The sequence below is a fragment of the Marmota marmota genome, unplaced genomic scaffold (assembly GCF_001458135.2).
Source record: "Marmota marmota marmota unplaced genomic scaffold, marMar, whole genome shotgun sequence".
NCBI lineage: Eukaryota > Metazoa > Chordata > Mammalia > Rodentia > Sciuridae > Marmota > Marmota marmota.
Genome location: NW_025999900.1, coordinates 27,133,352 through 27,156,258, shown reverse-complemented (window position 1 = coordinate 27,156,258; position 22,907 = coordinate 27,133,352). Strand labels below are relative to the sequence as shown.

The 22,907-nt window shown below is 34.0% G+C and overlaps 1 protein-coding gene across 3 annotated transcripts in view; it reads left to right on the top strand.

Annotated features, from left to right (window-relative positions):
• Window positions 1-22,907, top strand: part of Arhgap5 (Rho GTPase activating protein 5) — a 99,150-nt gene that overhangs the window by 35,394 nt on the left and 40,849 nt on the right. For all 3 annotated transcript variants that reach the window (XM_048798700.1, XM_015491663.2, XM_048798699.1), the window contains exon 2: window positions 2,885-6,767. In XM_048798700.1, coding sequence (XP_048654657.1) covers window positions 3,048-6,767 — 3,720 coding nt within the window. In that variant the 5' untranslated portion in view covers window positions 2,885-3,047. The remainder of the gene's footprint in view (window positions 1-2,884; window positions 6,768-22,907) is intronic.

The window sequence follows — 22,907 nt, the reverse complement described above, 5'->3', positions numbered from 1 at the left end:
TTCATGATTGGTGGATTGCTACTGTCGTGTTAATTAGGATGAGTTGAAGCCTTAGTATTAAAATTTAACTTCAATATAATAGGAGTTTGTCTCTTAGATAAAAAGACTTCCAGTTTTCAGTGACCAATGACAAGGTGAAGAGTTCATGTCTCGGGCTGGGGTTGTAGCTCAGTGGTAGAGCACTTTCCTAGCAGGTGTGAGGCACTGAGTTTAATTCTCAGCACCACAAATCAATCAATAAATAAATGATGTTTGTCCATCAACAACAAAAAAAGATTTCCATGTCTCCACTTGATCTTCATTTTTATAATTTTAAAACCCTTTTTGAAACTCAGAAACTTTAATAATACATTTTATGGTAGAGTGTTTTCATTTCTACTCTTAGCTTTCTAAAGCAATAAAGTATATTTCAGTATTTTGGGATTTATTCTATAAAAGACCAGAGGTGAGTCTTATTTTTGGTGGTGCTGGGTATTGAACCCAGGGCTTTGCACAGGTTAGGCAAGCAGCTGACTCTGCAGCTGAACTACATCCTCAGCCCCAAGTCTTAACTTTTAATGAGTAAAAGTGTCCAGAATTATATTGTGTTCAGGTAAGAATATATAAGAAGTATTAATAAAGATGTTACTGTTTTGATAAGGATTAGATTTTAGTTGAAAAATTTCTTTAATATTTCAAGTCTTTATCACATAGTGGTGTTATTTTTCTGTTAACCTGTCTGTCTTGTAAACTGGAAGGCAAGAGACAGTCTTAAACATCTTTGAGTTCTTTTTAGATATAGTCTCTGAATTATATCTTAGATGTTTCTTTCATAAAAAGTTGTATTTCATTATGTAATTCAAGTGTTGCTGCCATATGGTAATATTTATTCAGAAGTGAACCTAATACACATTTTGTTTTACTATCAGATGGCTGATTGTTAAAATTTAATTGAGGCTGATAGAATTAACTTATAAAATGTAATAATCTTCAGTTTTATTTTTAAAATTATTACAGTTTTGCCAGAAATATTAGTCAAGCCTTTAAATTATAAGGAGAGTTTCACCATTAGTATAGCAAATGTGCACTATAATAAAAATAAATGTTACCTTGCAATTGAGATCAGGGAAGAAGCCAGCAATTTGGAAGGGGAGAGCTAATACAGTCTTTCCTTAAAATATTTTGTGTTCTTTTTATATTTGTGTGTGGGGGGGTCTACATTGTAAATAATTTTCATATATGTTGATGTACATGACTGAATATATTTTTTCCTATCTAGTGAAAGTTTAGGTGGTAGAAATGACATATTGCTTTTAATTCAGCCTCAAAAGTATATGAAGACTCTCCAAATAAAACTTAATTTTTAAAAGTGATTCATTGCTTACTTGTAAATATATAACCAAAATTAAATTTCATAATTCTTGGAAGGATACTTAATGTGTCTGATAATGTTAAAAATTCTAAAAGATTGTCTCAAATATATAATCTTAAAATTATTTAGCTCGGTACTACTCAGAATATGGTCTTAAAGCTATTGATTACTCTGAAAGAAAATACAGAAATCAAGAACATTTAGAAACAGTTTGACAATAATTTTATATATCTTGAATCTAATTAAAATGCTTGGTTTTTTAAAAAAATTTATTTTACAATTGGACTTATCCATATGAAAATAAAGATCTCTTCCATCTTAGAGTTTGAAAAGCACCAATCTACTTAACTGCTGTCGTTATGTATATTACCCACCGACCTCCTCTTTTTTTAAAAAAAATATTTATTTATTTATGTATTTTTTTAGTTTTAGGTGAACACATTATTTTGTTTTTATGTGGTGCTGAGGATCGAACCCAGTGCCTCATGTATGCTAGGCGAGCACTCTACCACTGAGCCACAACCCCTGCTCCCTCCTCCCTTTCTTTGTTTTTCCATTTCTCCCTTCTTCCCTCTTTTTTCTTTCTTGCTGGGGGTGAAATTCATACTACTGAGCTATACTCTCACCTCTCCATTTATTTCAATTCCCTTCTTTCAGTATTTTATATATTTGTTTGTTTGTTTATTTGTTGGTACCAGGGATTGAACCCAGGGGCACTTAACCACTGAGCCACATCCCCAGCCAATTTTATTTAGAGACATGATCTCTCTGAGTTGCTTAGGATCTCACTAAGTTGCCAAGGCTAGCTTTGAACTTGAGATCCTCCTGTCTCAGCCTCCTGAGCCCCTGGGATTACAGGTGTGTGCCATTGTGCCCCACTAAATATTTGAATATTCTTAATTTGGGGCATAAAATTTGATAGATTCCATAGAAGTTGAAACTTCCTGAAAAATTTAGATTCTGAAATCTTGTTAAATTCATATGAACTTTTATTCATTTTTATATAGTGCTGAGGATTGAACCCAGTGCCTTGCATGCTAGGCAAGCACTCTATCACTGAGCTACAACCCCAGCCTGGGAATAAATTTTGAGGAAATCTGTAATAGAAAGATTGTTGGTATTTTTTAAAAGTCACAAAGGAGTTGCTAAAATAACCAATGCATTTTAGTTATTACCAACATAGTCTTGCAGAAGGCAGGAAAATTAAGGGAGTGGAAAGGACTAGTTTTTTTCAGATTCACAAAGAGTAATTAGAGGCAAAGCGCACATTTGGTTAGTAGGCATTTTAGAGTGAAATATTATGTTAGGTTTTTGTATTTAATTATTTTATTGTCAGGTTTGTCTTAAAATTTGAGAGCATTTTGCATTTTTAATAGTGAGTCAACTGTTTATGTTGTGGTTTCTTAAAATACATGTAACCTTATAACTAGGATTATTATTAACTTGCATAGTGCTTTTATGAACATCTTTAATATGGTAATTCAGTCTGAATAATTCATGATTAAGATTTGTCCTTTTCCCCCCTCTTTCTAGGAAGATGATCCATATGACCTTGAAGACCTTTGGGCAGAAATGAGGGAAATACAAAGAACCAAATACAATTCTGAAATTTGGGACCTGTATTTTGAGATGATATTTTCAGAATGAGAAGTATACATGGTTACCTTTATGAATGTAGAGACATGAGAAAACGGTTATGATGGCAAAAAACAAAGAGCCTCGTCCCCCATCCTATACTATCAGTGTAGTTGGACTCTCTGGGACTGAAAAAGACAAAGGTAACTGTGGAGTTGGAAAGTCTTGTTTGTGCAATAGATTTGTACGCTCAAAAGCAGATGAATATTATCCAGAGCATACTTCTGTGCTTAGCACCATTGACTTTGGAGGACGAGTAGTAAACAATGATCACTTTTTATACTGGGGTGACATAACACAAAATGGTGAAGATGGAGTAGAATGCAAAATTCATGTCATTGAACAAACAGAGTTCATTGATGACCAGACTTTCTTGCCTCATCGGAGTACGAATTTGCAACCATATATAAAACGTGCAGCTGCCTCTAAATTGCAGTCAGCGGAAAAACTAATGTACATTTGCACTGATCAACTAGGCTTAGAGCAAGACTTTGAGCAGAAGCAGATGCCTGAAGGGAAGCTCAATGTAGATGGATTTTTATTGTGCATTGATGTAAGTCAGGGATGCAATAGGAAATTTGATGATCAACTTAAATTTGTGAACAACCTTTTTATCCAGCTGTCAAAATCAAAAAAACCTGTAATAATAGCAGCAACTAAATGTGATGAATGCGTGGATCATTATCTTAGAGAAGTTCAGGCATTTGCTTCAAACAAAAAGAACCTTCTTGTAGTAGAAACATCAGCACGATTTAATGTCAACATTGAGACATGTTTCACTGCACTAGTACAAATGTTGGATAAAACTCGTGGCAAGCCTAAAATTATTCCCTATCTGGATGCTTATAAAACACAGAGACAACTTGTTGTCACAGCAACAGATAAGTTTGAAAAACTTGTGCAGACTGTGAGAGATTATCATGCAACTTGGAAAACTGTTAGTAACAAATTAAAAAATCATCCTGATTATGAAGAATATATCAACTTAGAGGGAACAAGAAAGGCCAGAAATACATTCTCAAAACACATAGAACAACTTAAACAGGAACATATAAGAAAAAGGAGAGAAGAATATATAAGTACCTTACCAAGAGCTTTTAACACTCTTTTGCCAAATCTAGAAGAGATTGAACATATGAACTGGTCAGAAGCTTTGAAGTTAATGGAGAAGAGAGCAGATTTCCAGTTATGTTTTGTGGTGCTAGAAAAAACACCTTGGGATGAAACTGACCATATAGACAAAATTAATGATAGACGAATCCCATTTGACCTCCTAGGCACTTTAGAAGCTGAAAAAGTCTACCAGAACCATGTACAGCATCTAATATCAGAGAAAAGGAGAGTAGAAATGAAGGAAAAATTCAAAAAGACTTTGGAAAAAATTCATTTCATTTCACCTGGACAGCCATGGGAGGAAGTTATGTGCTTTGTTATGGAGGATGAAGCCTTCAAATATATCACTGAGACTGATAGTAAGGAGGTATATGGTAGGCATCAGCGAGAGATAGTTGAAAAAGCCAAAGAAGAGTTTCAGGAAATGCTTTTTGAGCATTCTGAACTTTTTTATGATTTAGATCTTAACGCAACACCAAGTTCAGATAAAATGAGCGAAATTCATACAGTTCTGAGTGAAGAACCTAGATATAAAGCTTTACAGAAACTTGCACCTGATAGGGAATCTCTTCTACTTAAGCATATCGGATTTGTTTATCATCCCACTAAAGAAACATGCCTTAGTGGCCAAAATTGTACAGACATTAAAGTGGAACAGTTACTTGCTAGTAGTCTTTTGCAGTTGGATCATGGCCGCTCACGGTTATATCATGATAGTACCAATATAGATAAAGTTAACCTTTTCATTTTAGGGAAAGATGGACTTGCCCAAGAACTAGCAAATGAGATAAGGACACAGTCCACTGATGATGAGTATGCCTTAGATGGAAAAATTTATGAACTTGATCTTCGGCCAGTTGATGCCAAATCGCCTTACATTTTGAGTCAATTATGGACTGCTGCCTTTAAACCACATGGGTGCTTCTGTGTATTTAATTCCATTGAGTCACTGAGTTTTATTGGGGAATTTATTGGAAAAATAAGAACTGAAGCTTCCCAGATCAGAAAAGATAAATATATGGCTAATCTTCCATTTACATTAATTCTGGCTAATCAGAGAGATTCCATTAGCAAGAACCTTCCCATTCTCAGGCACCAAGGGCAGCAATTGGCAAACAAGTTACAGTGTCCTTTTGTAGATGTGCCTGCAGGTACATATCCTCGTAAATTTAATGAAACCCAAATAAAGCAAGCTCTAAGAGGAGTACTGGAATCAGTTAAACACAATTTAGATGTGGTGAGCCCAGTTCCCACCAATAAGGATGTATCAGAAGCTGACTTGAGAATTGTCATGTGTGCCATGTGTGGTGATCCATTTAGTGTGGATCTTATTCTTTCACCATTCCTTGATTCTCATTCTTGCAGTGCTGCTCAAGCTGGACAAAATAATTCCTTAATGCTTGATAAAATTATCGGTGAAAAAAGGAGGCGAATACAGATCACAATATTGTCATATCACTCTTCAATTGGAGTAAGGAAGGATGAACTGGTTCATGGGTATATATTAGTTTACTCCGCTAAACGGAAAGCATCAATGGGAATGCTTCGAGCATTTCTATCAGAAGTTCAAGATACCATTCCTGTACAACTGGTGGCAGTTACTGACAGCCAAGCAGATTTTTTTGAAAATGAGGCTATCAAGGAGTTAATGACTGAAGGAGAACACATTGCAACTGAGATCACTGCTAAATTTACAGCATTGTATTCTTTATCTCAGTATCATCGGCAAACTGAGGTCTTTACTCTGTTTTTTAGTGATGTTCTAGAGAAAAAAAATATGATAGAAAATTCTTACTTGTCTGATAATACAAGGGAGTCAACACATCAAAGTGAAGATGTTTTTCTACCATCTCCCAGAGATTGTTTTCCTTATAACAACTACCCTGATTCAGATGATGATACAGAAGCACCACCTCCTTATAGTCCAATTGGGGATGATGTACAGTTGCTTCCAACACCTAGTGACCGTTCCAGATACAGGTTAGATTTGGAAGGAAATGAATACCCTGTTCATAGCACTCCAAACTGTCACGATCATGAACGCAACCATAAAGTGCCTCCACCTATTAAACCTAAACCAGTTGTACCTAAGACAAATGTGAAAAAATTGGATCCAAATCTCTTAAAAACAATTGAAGCTGGTATTGGTAAAAATCCAAGAAAACAGACCTCCCGGGTGCCTTTGGCACATCCTGAAGATATGGATTCTTCAGATAACTACGCAGAACCCATTGACACAATTTTCAAACAGAAGGGCTATTCTGATGAGATTTATGTTGTCCCAGATGATAGTCAGAATCGAATTATTAAAATTCGAAACTCATTTGTAAATAACACACAAGGAGATGAAGAAAATGGATTTTCTGATAGAACCTCAAAAGGTCATGGGGAACGGAGGCCTTCTAAATATAAGTATAAATCTAAAACCTTGTTTAGTAAAGCCAAGTCATATTATAGAAGAACACATTCAGATGCAAGTGATGATGAAGCTTTCACTACTTCAAAAACAAAAAGAAAAGGAAGACATCGTGGAAGTGAAGAAGATCCACTTCTTTCTCCTGTTGAAACTTGGAAAGGTGGTATTGATAATCCTGCAATCACTTCTGACCAGGAGGTCGATGAAAAGAAGATGAAGAAGAAAACCCACAAAGTAAAAGAAGATAAAAAGGTAAATGATGTTTATAAAGATGTTTGTTTTAAGATAATAGATTTGATATCAGTATCAATTTAAGATTTATTCATTCAGTAAGTATAATTAATAGCTTATTAGTTTTCTCAGTATTTTGTGGGGGCAAATTTATTCTTTTTTGTGCTTAATTAGTAGAATTTTGACTTCATCTCCTTCAGCATAAAAATTGTAGGTGGCTTTATTCTTTCAACAGAAACCCAGATATGGAGTGATTCTTTTTTTCTATTTGTAATCCTGTTTGTGTTTTTCCTTTCTAACAACCAGTTTTGCGATATTAATTTGATTCATTTATTTTACTCAGGGATATCAATATAGGTTTAAAATGCAACCGTTTATAGTCTTGGAAATGTATTAACTTTTCCAGGAAGCTTCTTTGTGTATAGTGCTATACTGCCTGAAAACATGCAGAGGGATTTCTTAAATCTGAATTGTAGAATTTGGTCCAAATAGCAAATTTTCATCTTTTACATTTTCAATAGATGGTTAATTGATCTGATGTTATGAAACATGAGAAACCTAAATATACATATATTAAATGTTTCTGTTAAAGTGGTATTTCAATTATTGAAAGTTTCTCCATCAGTTAATTCCATAGTCATAAATTATCAATACATATTTACTACAGGTAATTGTTATTTGGCTCAACTAAAGGTATGAATATTTTTATTAAGTTTACTCTAGATAGTTTTCCTGCATATGGTAATTCCCCATTATAGTTGGATAGACTGCATTTTATTTTCTAAATTTAAGCAACAGTGTTTCTTTTATCATTATTCTTTTCGCTAAGCATGTAAACTTTTTAAATGAGACTCATACTTTTTTTTGTTTAAAGGTGTTTATTCAAACTCCAAATCAAATATTAAAATTTCAGAAAGACTTTAATGTATAAATATTGATACTGCATACTCTCTTTGTGGACATTTAAGTAATCACTCCTCTCTCCAATATCAAAATTTCCTTCAACTATAAACTCATATAGCACATCCTTTTAAATTTTTTTTTTTAATTTTTAGTTATACATGACAGTAGAATATATTTTGACATGTATACATGGAGTACAACTTCCCATTTTTGTGGTTGTATGTGATATGGAATTACACTGGTTATATATTCATATATGAACATAGGAAAGTTTTGTCAGAATCATTCTCCTGTCTTTCCCATTCCCCTTCCCCGGACTCTGAAACTTTTTGAGCCCCAATATGATACCACACGTGGAAAATTCCACACCTGACCTCTTATGATGTGTATCAGTTAAAACAAATCTGGGGATAAAGGGTGAAGAGAAGGTATTGGGAAATGAGATTGATCAAATTATGTACATGTACTTCCTACTGTTATGTATAATTATTTATCTACCAATAAAATAAAATTTATTATTATGCAGCCCCCCCCAAAAAATGCAAATGCACTAAAAACATTGTATAAAATTACCTTAAAACTATATTGTAAGGTGTATATGAAACAAATGAATTTGGTTTTAAACTTGGGTGTCATCCACAAATATTACATGTACATGCAAATATTACAAAATGGGAAAATATTGGAAATCTAAAACATTCCTGGCCCCAAGGAACACAGCCTATATTATGAAAACTACTTGATACTTATTAACAAAAATAAAGCATCCACAGTCTTTTCCATTTTTAAATTGCTTTTTATGTGTGTGTGTTTTCCATTTTTGTTCACAAATCTAAATGTTTTGGTAACTTTTTATTTTGATATAGTTTCCACTAGGGTAGTAGTTGCAGGAATAGTAAAGTTTTTGTACAGCCATTACACATATTTACCAGTTGCTTACGTTTAGTTCCACTTGCTTGAACAGTATATATATTAGTTTTTGTTTGTTCTGAGCCCTTTTAAGATTAAATTGGAGATACTAAACTCTTTGCCATAAAATTCTTCATCATATCCCCCTAAGACAGAACTATTCTCTTTAATAGCAGTAGTACAATCATACTTTTCCATAGTGCTATGTAGTCTTTCAGATTATACTTGTAGTCATTACATAATTTTCCATTTAGCAAAATTATCAAAACTGGTTGGTTAGATTTCCAAGTCTTACTTTTTTATTTATTTATTTTTGCATTGGCCAGTTTGCATAAATGAGTGTTTTTTTAGAATAAATATACAGTTGAATCAAATTACTACATTCAGAATGCCTGAATATTTCAGATTGAAATTTATTATTACTACAGTTCTTAGGAGTGTTAAATTTCTCAACTCTTGAGCACCTTGAGGAGGAAAATGTGCCAGCTTTATGTTCTAGAATGTTTAGCACAGTCCTTAATTCCCTTTAATTAATGATGTTATTTGAATTGAATGTTAGTATGCCTTGAATTGAATTCGGTCTCCTCATACCTGATTATATTTAAATCACTATTTTAAATAGTGATTTAAACTATATTTCATTGGTTCTAAAATCCAGGGGTTTTTTTCTCATTTTTGAAATCTGGACGTGTCCAACAGTCGATAGCATATCACAATTTAAATGGTGCAGGTTTTATTTTTATTCTTTTTTAGAGAGAGATAAAATAATAGTGCTGCTAACAATCACTAGCATCTTACATTCACTGAATCTAGTATTTTGTAATTATTTGCTTAGTACTTCTCCTTAATTGGTGTCTGGCTTTTCCTCACTTGCAGTGAAATAGTAACTGGGTTTTAACTCTAGACTTTTAATCAGTGTTCAGTTGATTATACTTAGTCTTAACTGTTTTGTAGTTTTTTTTTTTTTTTCCAGAATTGCCTTACACTTATAACATTGCTTTAAGTAGTAGATTCATGCTTTTTATTCAAGTTTGAACTCTTTTTTAAAAATATTTTTTAGTTGCGGATAGACAATTTTTTTTATTGTATTTATTTATTTTTACGTGGTGCTGAGGATCTAACCCAGTGCCTCACACGTGTCAGGCAAGTGCTCTATTACTGAGCAACAACCCCAACCCCTATGTTTGAACTCTTAACACTAAAATGACAGGCCTCAAAACTTTTAGGTCTTAAAGTAATGTTAAATCTGGTGTCATAAACATTTGGTTTCTGGGGCTGGGGATATGGCTCAAGCAGTAGCGCGCTCGCCTGGCATGCGTGCGGCCCAGGTTCGATCCTCATTACCACATACCAACAAAGATGTTGTGTCCGCCGAGAACTAAAAAATAAATATTAAAAAGAAAATTTCTCTCTCTCTCTAAAAAAAAACACATTTGGTTTCTGGACCACAGGTCTCAAGAAGATAAACATAGGTTATAATGCAACATCATAGATAAAGTTTTATGCCAAAATTATACTTCTGTGCTTTTATTTATCCATAGTGAAATGTCTAACATTTCTTATAAAGGGCCATTTATATAACTATCCATGGCATTTTTCCATTACATTCAGTCATTACAGAATGACTGGAGTACGACTGTACATCTTAGTTTTGCCTAAAAATTGTTTTTGTATTAAAAATATTAAATCATCAAAGTTGCTTCTTTCTCAAGAATTTGAAAACTTGTATCCCTTAACGAGGGAAATATGGTAGCCTGGGACCCTGTAAACCTGTGGTTTGCCCAGGTTTAGGAGAATATTATTAGAACAATTGAAAGAAGCATAGTTCGATGGTCAAGAACACATGGTCTAGAGACAGACTTAAGGGATTTGAATCCAGGTTCAGCTACTTACTAGCTATGTAACTATATAACTTCTGTGTATGTCCATCTGGGAAAATGGAAATAATCATACTTACTAGGATTGCTATGAGAAATAAGTTAATATTTATTTCAAATAGTGCCTGGGACATCGTAAAATTGAATAAAAATTACTTACGTAGACAGGCATGGTGGCATATGCCTGTAATTCCAGCTATTTGGGAGGTTGAGGCAGGATGATTGTAAATTTGAGGCCAGCCTGGCCAACTTAGCAAGATCTGTCTGAAGATAAATTTTTAAAAGGCTTGTAGAGTTCTTGCCTAGCATGTGTGAAGCCCCGAGTTCAATCCATAGTACTTGCCCCACCCCTAAAAAAATATATTATTCTGTGATAATGTAATCCAAATGTAAATATTTTATGGGAACATAGGATGGAAAGAGACCACCAGTAGTGTGTGGTGGTAGTTTTACAAAACTTGATGAAAACAGTATAAATTATCAGTTACAAATATTTTTGTTGGCTTCTAAAAAGATAAAAGATATTTTAGGTGGGGAAAATCTCTTGTACAGAGGCATAAGTATAAGGCAAAGTATAAGGAAGATGTCCTAGTCATGGAATTCTGGAATAACATTACATTTAAAAGGGTTTTTTGCTAAACTGAAAAGCTAATTTAGAGCTGAAATTGGTTAAGCAGAGCCTGAGCCATAAGGTCAGCTGTGTTGGAATTCAGGTTATACTAAGGAAAAAGATTTTGTATCAGATAGTCATGTTAAAGGACAGGTATGGACCATTGAGCTGTAAAATGATAAAGAGTTTTAGAGACTACTTGAGAAATGACCAAAGCTAAAAGTTGATTCTTTGAAAAGACTAGAAAAGTAGACAAACCTGGTAAGATGGATGAGAAAAAAGAGAATGCATAAACACTGAGAATAAAAAGGACAAAACTAGAGATAGATCAGATTAGAAAGATAATAGAGTACTATAATTTTATGCCAGCACAATTGGAAGTTAGGCAAAATAAACTCCTAAAAGAAATACAATTTACCTAAATAAGAAAGCTTTTAATAAAAATATGTGAAATAGCAGTTAAATTTTCCCACTAAGGAAATATCTGGCCCAGATAAAATAAATTTTAAAAATAAAATAAAAATTACAGAAGATTTTTGAGGAATAGGTCATTCCATTGTTAAAAAATTGCTCCAGAAAACAGAAGACATTTTTCAATTCATTCTCTTAAGTCATCTGTTTATCTTATTTACTTTTTATTTTAATAGTATTGGGTATTGAATCCAGGAGTTCTCTACCACTGAGCTGGTACACCCCCTGCCCTTTTCTGTTTTTTTGTTTTTGTTTTTGTTTTTTTCTTTTTCTTTCTTTCTTTCTTTTTTTTTTTGTTTAATTAAAGACTGGATCTGGCTAAGGTTCTGAGGCTGGCCTCAAATTTGTGATCCTCTTTCCTCAGCCTACAGAGTCTCTGGGATTATGGGTGTGTGCCACCTCACCTGGTTTATCCTTAATTTTATAACCAGACAAGTGATATAAGAGAAGGAAAATAGGGACTGGGGTTGTAGCTCAGTGGAGGTAGAGCACTTGCCTTGCATGCATGAGGTCCTGGGTTCAATCCTCAGAACCACATAAAAATAAATAAATAAAAATAAAGATACTGTGCTCCTCTACAACTAAAAAAGTACTTTTAAAAAGAGAAAAATACAGGGCTAGAGAGCTCTGGCTCAGTGGTAGAGCACTTGCCTGGCATGTGTGAGGCATGGATTCAATCCTCGGCACCACATAAAAATAAATAAATAAATAAATAAATGGAGATATTGTGTCCATCTACAACTAAAAAGAAAAATACATGTCTGTTTTATTCATGACTGAACAAAAATTTTAAATAAAAATTTAACCTTATAGTTAGGCTTTATAGATCCTTAATTTATTTTTTTGATTCTTAATTTTTGAAATCCAATAATAGACCATTAGAAATTTGCCAGGTTTTGGATTGGGAAGTGGGAATTACAACTTTGGTTATAGAGTTCAATGGATATGTTGAGTAGGTAGTTAAGAGCTCTCAGGAGAGATCTGAATTAGAGATACATATTTAGGAGACAATGAAATAGAGATGGAAATAGATGAAATGTCTGGGAGTGAATATAGAAGATTGCCTAACATAGATCTCTGAGGAACTGCTAGTACTGAATAGCCAAACAAATAACTGAGATGATCCTTAATTAAGCAGACTATAAGAATAAATCACTGTGGGTGTGTCTGAGTGGTAGAGCATTTACCTAGCATTTGTGGTCATTGGTTTAATCTGTAGCCCCACAAAAAAAGACAACAAAAACTACTAACCCTGACCCTTCTGTAGCTGGTTCCTCAGCTGTAAATTAGGACTTAAGAGTACTTTCCTTGGTGTTGTGGTAGGAACTAGAACTAGGTATTTCAAGTGCCTGGCATATCATACTGCTCAACAATAGTATCAGGCCTGAAGTATCCCAGTGTACTGTATTTCAAAACAGTGTTTTGTCCCATTTGCTGAATTAATCTCTGACACATTTCAAAATTAAATACTCCTATAATTTTTAATTGAGCTTATGCACATCTTTGAAGTTTTTCTTTTTCCCCTACCACATAAAGGATCATTTTCTTTACCTTCATTCTTTAAGATGGGAGCCAAAGTCTAGGAGTTAGGAATCTTCACTCAGATTCCTTGATCTGTAACTTCTGGGTATTAATGGCATCAAGGGAGTCATTAATGGGCTCATCCGTTTAGAATCAGAGAAAGATTTATACTTAGCTATCTTTTTAATCCTCCAAATGAGTTTAGTGTTAGTTATGGGGACAAAACCTTAAAAAAAAATTTAACCTTAGAGTTTTATATTTATAAAATTATGGTAAACATTTTATATTTAACCTATAAGACACAAGCAGTGAGAATTTTTTTTTAAATCATGGCGTATTACCTAAATATATCTCTGTAATTGAAATGGTAATACAGTACCTAGTTTGACTATATACTTTTTTTTTTTTTTTCTTTTTTATACTGGTGATTGAACCCAGGGGAACTTTACCACTGAGCTATATCTCTATCTCTTTTTATTTTTTGAGACAGGCTCTTGGATCTTACTAAGTTGCTGAGACTGGCCTCAAACTTGTAATCCCCCCTGGCTTAGCCTCCCTGGGTGCTAGTATTATAGACATGCACCACTGTGCTCAATTGCTGTACCATACTTTGATTCTCTGGTCTATTACAGTGATAAAAGAAGTGCTAGCTGGAATCTACTGGATTGTTTTGTTTTCATAACCTAATATTTGAAAAGCCATGTTTTAAGACAATGAAACTGAGAAAATTTGAGTCATTAATAAAATTGCCAGTTTTTAACTCCTGTTCAGTGTTCAGTGAAGGAGGGAAGTATACCTGTGTTCAAGCTGATTTGTTTGGTTTTTTTTTTTTCAGTATCTGCTTCAGTGTTGTCAGTTTGGTTCAGCAGGTGTAAATGGTAAAATGCTTATTGAATTTTATGGTGCATTTGTGTAAGTCTTGTAATGATATTTCATTTGTAACTTCTTTTTAAGTTGCTTTCCTGTCTTCCAGGTCTTAGCTCTTTTCATCCTCTTATTTATATTAACACTTACCAAATATTATTTTGTACTCAAATATACTTTCCAGTCCTTTCTTTTCTCTGCATTTTACTGTGCCCTTCTTATCTAAATGCACTATCAGGCTTACAAGATTGCTACTGCTGAAACCAGGGTTTGAAGCCTTTTGGGGTGGGGGGATATGAAAATAGGACTTGAACAGGTAAACATTAATGTGTATGTATTTGGTTAAAAGATGTTAATTTGATAATAGCAAATAGCAACTTGCAATACCATTAATATAGTAGATCCTTTAGAATGTAGTAAATCTTCAGACTTATTTGACTTCTGAATTCTAGAACCTTACAGTCGTTATCAAGTAAAACACTTTTTAAAAAATAAATACCACTAACCAAACAGTGGTAACCACCATTTTAGTTGATTTCTAACTTGGTTCATTCCAGATATAAAGTTAATGAAGTATATGAAAACATGTCTGTATTGAACTCTATGAAAATGCATAAGTTGTAGGGAAAATGTAGTTTGGGATTTAGTGTATATCCTTAACCAGAGGTTGACTATCGGTGTTCACATCTGAGATACATCAGGTTTTTGAGGTAAATTTAATTAAGGCTACATATGAATTGGATGTTAAGAGACAGTAGAAAAATATTTACAGCTCTGGTGGGTTAGATTTGCATTTTGTTTTATAAGCAAGAAATACATATTTTAATTTTAATTTTTTTTAGTTGTAGATGGACACAATACCTTTATTTTATTTGTTTATTTCTATGTGGTGCTGAGGATTAAACTCACTGCTTCATATGTTCGAGGCAAGCACTCTGCCACTGAGACACAGTCCCAGCCCCTGAGCAAGGATTCTTTAACAAAGTCTTGATGCTTGAAAGTTTCAAAATTTTTAAAAAATTATTTTCTGGGAATTTGTTGCTTAGGTTTTATTGGAAGTTGATAAAATATGTCAGTTATATACATTATTACCTTTTGGACAGCATTAAAATGAGAGGGTCATCTTTGTATAGGAAGTTTTGAGGTGGTTGTGGTTTTTTTTTGTTTGTTTTTTACTTTTAATTTTTTGTAATACTGGGAATTGAAACCATTGCCTTGGATATACTAGGTAAACATTATACCACTGAGCTACATTCCCAACACAATCTTTTTTTTTTTTTTTTTTTGAGACAGGGTTGTACTTAGTTACCCAGGCTGGCCTCAAACTTGGAGTCCTCCTGCCTCTGCATTCTGAGTAGCACACATCACCATTCCCAGCAGGAAGTGTGTTTAGAAGAATGAGAAAGCTAGCAGTTAGCATCTTTTCTAGTCCAAGCCCTTCAATTAGCATCTTCGCTGTCTTGAATTGGGTCTGTATCTACTCCTAGTCAATATTTTCTGACCAGAGGAATAGAATTCACTACTGAATTTAGTTCTGAGCCTCTTTATCCCAGAGCTCTGGGTGAAGCCAGCTTTCCTCTAAATTGGGCAAAATTCTAAAAGATGAAAACCGTGGTGTCCACTATAGACAAAATTTATAAACTGTTTATAGTTCATCTCCCTAACCTAGGGAGATGATGTTGTGCTGTGATCAGTTGAAGTCAGTATAAATATATATGGCCTTGTTTTTGTAGAAAACTGGTAATAAAAGAATCTGCTTAATAATTATAAGTTATTTTCACTTAAGGAAATTGTTATTTTAATTAATAAGCATTTTATTGAATACCTGCTGTGCCTGAATATTGTTAGAAGCTAATAGAGGGATAACTTAGTCATTGGCTCTGCTGTCAAGGAATTCAGCCTAGCAAAATTGATTTTTTTGAAATTTAAATATATTTTCCACAAGGTTTATCCAAACTCCTTTTCCTCGCATCTGTTTTATCTGAAAAGCATTCACTGAAACTTTTTGTAATAAATATTTCTGTTGCTTTCTTACTAATTGGCTAAATTGCTGTATTTCTGATCATTACCTAGATCTATGATGTTTCTGTAAAGCTAAAATTGATTTCTTTAGTAGCATTTCTGGTGCTGGCCTCACTAACTTATGATATATAAATTTAGGGATTCCTACCAGTATTTTAACAGTCTGCTGTTTGCTATTTCTTTGAATTTGTTCTGTGCTATCCATTTGATCATGGTTTGTTGCTTTTCAAATAGTTAAAATATAATTAGCTGTTTAATTTTAAAAGTGTATTTCAGATTCATGTATTTTAATGAGGATAATTAAGTTACTTATTTCTGCAGTGGATTATTGATTATTAGGAACATAGTTAATGTTTGTCAAAGAAGCATTTAACTCCCATAACAGAATATTGTGTTTTATAGTCTTTATAGGTAAATTTATAGGATTGCCAATTTTATAAACTTCAAATTTGGTATACTACAAATTGTTCTACTCAATCCTAGAAGAGTTTTCTTTTTGTTTTGTTTTTGCAGTAGATTCAATTTTATGATTTCTACCTCTATAATGTTTTCCTGTCATCTCACCAATGTTGTCAAGGAGTACTCAAGTAAATAAGGTTTAATCTGTGATTTTTTAAAGAAGAGAAAGCCCAGTGGGAAGGAGAATTGCTTTTTTTTTTTTTTTTTAATACTGAGGATTGAACCCAGGGGTGCTCAAGCGCTGAGCCACATCCCCAGCCCTTTTTTATATTTAGAGATAGGGTCTTGCTGAGTTGCTAAGTGCAAGTGCCTCGCTAAGTTGCTGAGGCCAACTTTGAACTCAAGATCCTCCTGTGTTAGCCTCCAGGAGCTGCTGGGATTATAGCCCTGTGCCATAGTGCGTGGTGAGGATTGCTTTTAAAAAATAGTAATTTTTGATGTTTCCAGTCCTTAGAACAAATTATGAGTGTGTAACAAAGGGGTTTTCATGACTATATGTAACTGTTCATATAAGAGGTACATCTTGCATACTTTGTACAAAATAATTGTGAACTTTTGGAAGTTTGTTTTTAGCCTTTGAAAATCCAAGGAAAGATTTGAGTATTTTCCCTAGAAAAATGATCATGCACAAAATTTTACTGAAGTTTTAAGAGTTTCACATACTTCTAAAGACCTGTGGACCCCAGTTTAAGACCTCATTATAAGATGTGTGGGAAAGGAAGATACAATGAAAATTTTCTTCTTTCTTTGCTAATGCTCTGAATTCCAACCATTAAAGTAACAAAGAGTACTTAATGATGAGATGGGAAGCAAAGGGAACAACAGTGGTTCTAAGAATGAAATGTGAGGTATAATATAGAACTTACGTTCTTTTGAATATACATGAAAATATAAATTTGGGGAAGCAGGGTAGAAGTCTACCCATTCGCTTGAATTTCTTGAAACTGATGTTATTCTATAGTTTAATATTTCTTCTTCCCCACCTAACATAATTGCTTTATATACAGTACACAAATTTTTGTGTTTTTTTCCCTACATTGTAAACATTTTGAGAGCAGTTGAGATTATCATTCATCTTTGTGTACAGTGGTGTTTCCCAACCTTGAGTCATGTATGGATTTTTTTTTTTTTTAAGTTTCTCAGACTTACTCAGAAATACATCTGTATCCATTTTCCCAGCTTGAGTTCTTGATCCTTAAAAAAAAAAAAAAAAAAAAAGTGTGTGTTTGTGTGTATATTTTAGTTGTAGATGGACACAATACCTTTATTGTATTTATTTATTTTTAATATGGTGCTGAGGATTGACCTCAGTGCTCCACACATGCTAGGCAAGCGCTCCTCCACTGAGCCACAACCCCAGCCCTTGGTCCTTAAGAACACAGTGGTTCTCAACCAGGGTCAATATTGCCCTCTAGTGAGCATATGGTCATGTCTGGAGACATTTTGGCTGTCACAACTGGGTTTGGGAGGGTGCTGCTATACATTGTAAGATTCACAGGCCACTTTTCACAACAGAACATCGTGTAGCCCAAAATGTCAATAATACTGAAGTTGAGAAACCTTGGTGTAGTAGCTGGTCATTAAAAAAATTGCTGTGAGTTTTTAGAAGTCAATCATTCATGTCATGTTTGTACTTGTTCAGTAGGAAAAGCATTTTTTTCCTCATCGGTCATAGTTTTTACTTCCCTGTCTTTACCATGACTGAGTAAGAAGTAAGAATGCGCTTTTAGGAAAGTGGTACTATAAAACCAGAGATACATGCTATTGCTATTTATAATACTTTTTATTCAGCTATAAAATTGTCACAGTTTTAGTTGAGGTTGTCATTACATTTTTATCTGGATTATTACAGTGATTTTTAAAATTTCCTAACTAAACCTTTTATTTTTAAGTAATTGTAGAGTCACATACCATCGTAAGAAATAATAGAGATCGCGTGTACCATTTCCCTGCTTTCTCACAATGGTATAACAGTTTGGAAAACTAGTACAATATCACAACCAGCATATTGACATTAATACAGTCCATATCTTAAGTTCCTCAGTTTCACTTGTACTCCTTTGTGTATGTCCTGCCTTCATCACCATAAATATCTTTTGTGTTATCCTTTTATATCATAACCTCCTCCTTACCCTTCCCCCACCCCTGACCTAATCTGGCAGCAACTAATCTGTTTTCTATTTCTATAATTTTGTCATTTTTTGCTCCTGCCACCACCCCCAACTCCACCCTGGTACTGGGGATTAAGCCCAAGGGCACTCCACCAGAGCTGCATCCCTAGCCTCCTACTCCCCTACCCCACCCCACCCCACCCCACCTTTTTTTTTGTTGTTTTTTTGATGACAGGATCTAAGTTTCTCAGGCTGGCTTGGGATTTGAGATCAATTTGCCTCAGTATCCCAAGTAGCTGGAATTATAGGCATGTAGCACCACACCTGGCTTATAATTTTGTCCTTTCAAGAATGCTATATAAATGGGATCATATAGTGTGTAACTTTCTAGACTTGACTTTTTTTCATTCAGTATAATTCCCTTAAGATTCAGTCAAGTCATTGCATGTATCAACTATTCCTTTTTATTGTTGAATAATATTTCATGGTATAAATATATCAGTTTTTTAACCTGTTGAAGTACATCAAGTTATCTTCAGATTTTAACAATCATGAATAAAGTTGCTATGAACATTTGAGAGTAGATTTTTATATGAAAATAAGTTTTCATGTCTCTGGGATAAATGCTTAAGAATGCAGTTGCTGGGTCATATGGTAATTTCATATTTAGTCTCATGAGAAACTCTTGTGTTTTCCAGAGTAAGATGTACCATTTTAAATTCCTACTAGCAATGTATGATGTATCTAGTTTCTCCGCATCCTCACCAATATTTGTGGTGCAATAACTTTAATTGAGTTTCTCTGTTACATTCAACATTAATTCAAACAGCTCCTTATGTTACTTTGTGAGGGATAGTGATTATACAGTAATACCTGGTCACTTGCTCTACAAAATATATTTGTAACCCCTGTGTAAATTTCAGACTTTTTACCTAAAGCTGTTGCAGTATAGCCCTTGTCTACCTTTCTGCCTCCATTGTGTGCATTTTTTAAATTCCAGGAACACCCAAATAGATGTAAAATAGAAGCCCTGTCTCAGAGCTGATATGAAGAGTGAGATTGTGTACATAGCCTTAACTTGTGCCTGATGGTGAGCAGTATATAAATGGCAATTTCTTGTCCTTTTTCTGATATGATAGGTACTTGTTAATAGGCACCCAAACATTTAAGTGAATAAATCACTTACAGAGCCTAGACTTACTCCTTTCTAAATTCCTAAAATGTCCCTAGCTTTATTTCTTATATGAGGTTTACCTTTTTTTTTTTTTTTTAAATTATTTTTTGTGGTGCTGGGGATTGAACCCAGGGCCTTATACATGTGAGGCAAGCACTCTACCTGCTGAGCTATATCCCCAGCCCATATTTTAAAGTTTAGGTTTATATTTAAAAAAAATAATAATAAAATTTTTTAAAAATCTAGGTTTAAGCCTTACCTCTAGTTATTTTGATACTTAACATACCATTTTGATGGGGGCTGAGGTTGTAGTGGTAGAGCACTTGCCTCACTCATATGAGGCCCTGGGTTTGATCCTCAGCACCACATAAAAATAAACAACAACAACAAAAAAATACCATTTTATATGTGCTGTTAAATGACTGGTAGTGGGGTGTTTTACTCTTCATAATAGATTGTATATTTCTTGAGTATATTAAATTCTACTGGTTTTTGTATCCTTCACAGTAACCTAGCAAGTTATATTTCTCAGTTTATACACTGTTGAAAGCATCTTTCATTATATTCAGATGAATTTACGTAGAGCTAGCTGCTTATTTCTTACCATAACTTTATGGCAAGTAATCATTCTTTTGTATGAATCTCTTTTCAGTTAAGATATGTAAGTTTAGGCATAGCTGTCTAGTGCCTTTTGTAGGAATGAAGCATTAGGGAAATGAAATGGTTTCTGTAAACTGGTAAATAAAGGAACAGCACAGAAATTTTACATGGTAAAGATTCTTCAGGTTCTTGTTTTTTAATGGTACCAGGGATTGAACTCAGGGGCACTCGACCACTGAGCCACATCCCCAGCCCTATTTTGTATTTTATGTAGACATAAGGTCTCATAGTTTCTTAGCACCTCATTTTTGCTGAGGCTGGCTTTGAACTTGTGATCCTCCAGCCTCAGCCTCTGAAGCCACTGGGATTACAGAACTGTACTATTGCACCTGGCCTTCAGGTTCTTGTTCACAGTTTTGTTTGCTTCTTGTCAGTGTTTACTAAGTATCTATATTATTTCTTGTTCAAGTACCAAGAAACAGAAAAGTGACCAGATTCTAGATAGTATTTTGATTTATGTTTTGAGCAACTGAGTGGATTTATTAAATAATAAAATCTAGAGGTGAGAGATCTCAGATGGGGGGGAGTTAAGACATCTATTTTGTGTGTTTTATGTTTTAAATATACCTGTTGATATCCAAGTGGAATTAGACTAAAAAATTAAATGTGTGAAACTGGTACTCAGAGGAAAAGTTATCAGGACATAAAAGAATTTATGCGTGATTAGATAAATTCATCCAAGGGGAGATAGCTAGAGAAGAAAGGAGAGCTCAGAATCGAATTTGGCTAGAAAAAGGAAGAGTTCTTGGCAGATGAGACTGAAAAGAGAAAAACTAGTAAAGATGAGTACTCTGGAAGCCAAAAGAACAAGTACTTAAGGAGGAAAATAAGGATGGAAGGAATTTTTTTTAAATTTCATAGTGTGGAAGTATCTGATCTTCACAATCAGTTTAATGAGATGGTATGAAAAGCCAGATGAAAGTGAGTTGAAGAGTAAGATGTGAAAAATGAAGGTTTAAATGACATTCAAGTTTTTTTTTTATTCTGTGAGAAGGAGCAAAAATTGAGGCAGTGATTAGAAGGCAATGTGGTATTGGAGTAGGGTTTTAAAGACTAAAGAGTATTTGTATGTTGGGACAAATTGATGCTAAAAGAAAAAAAGTATGAAAAGTAGGAGTAGCCCCAAAGAAATAAAAGAGAAAAAGCACGATTTAGATGATGGAAGGGACAGTAGATTTTATAATTATACTGTAGTTGTTACAGGTGGGAAAATATGAAACATGGTAGAACTATATGAAAGTTGGTCATGGCAGTAACATAATGAAATGTGATTTTAGAACATTAGGAAGGGAGAGGTTAGGTAGTTCTTGTGGTTACCTGGATTTCTTTGATTGCATTGTATGCTGGGATATGTTGAAAATCCCTTGAGTTTAGGACAGAGGGACCAGAGTATATAGTGATGAGAGAAAATTCAAATGGGAAGCTGTTGGAGGGAAGTATGATTTCACATTTCTTTCCTTTTAGAAAGAGAAGTCAGAATTTGTGGATAATTTTTTTAAATAAATCTATTTTTTTAATATATTAAAACTTAACGCATGCAATCATAAATGGCACCAGTTAAGAGAAATGTAAACATATGTAAAGAAAAAACTTTGTGTGGTGCAAAGGATTGAACCCAGTACTAGGCAGGGGCTCTACCACTGAGCCACTACCCCAGCCCATAATTTTTTAAATCTTATATATTTTTTACCAGGATACACAAGTAATCTTTTTCCTTTTAAAATTTTTTTTCCTTTCAAGGAAATTTATGACTTAAAATGGAAATACTTTGTAACTCCTTCTTTGTTTTTTACATTTTTGTACACAATCAACCCTTGAATAATACAGGTTCAAACTGCACAAAACCACTTAAGGTTTGGAGTTTTTATTTGGAGAGTTGGTGTAGCCTAGAAATACTGAAAACATTTTTTAAAAGTTAAGTAGGTTGGGGCTGGGGTTTTGGCTCAGCGATAGAGTGCTCGCCTAGCATGTGCAAGGCCCTGGGTTCGATCCTCAGCACCACATAAAAATAAATAAATATAATAAAGGTATTGTCCATCTACAACTAAAAAATATTTTTGAAAAAAAAAGTCAAGTAGGTCATGAATGCATAAAATACATGTAGGTGAGTTATCACTTACTATAGAATGTTTACACAAAGCTATTATAAAAAGCTAAACTATATTAAAACTTAACGCATGCAAGTCATAAATGGCCCCAGTTAAGAGAAATGTAAACATATGTAAAGATGTAATGTGAATTCATAGTAACATTAAATTAACTGTAGTCCATAACTGATTTACTGTAATTTTGTAGGAGATGCCTGTTAGAGTGGACTCATCTTCAACTGAGCAGTTAACTCTCTCTCTGTATTGTGCACCTGCCCCACACCCCAAAAGGCCTAATTTTTCAGCATATGTAGCCACGTGCAGTGGTGCATACCTGTAATCCTAGCAGCTGAAACAGGAAGATCACAGGTTCAAAGCAGTTGGGGCATCTTAGCAAGACCCTGATTGAAAATAAAAAATAAAACTGGCTAGGGATGTAGCTCAGTGGTAGAGTAACACTGGGTTCCATCCCTAGTATCACCAAAAAGGGGGG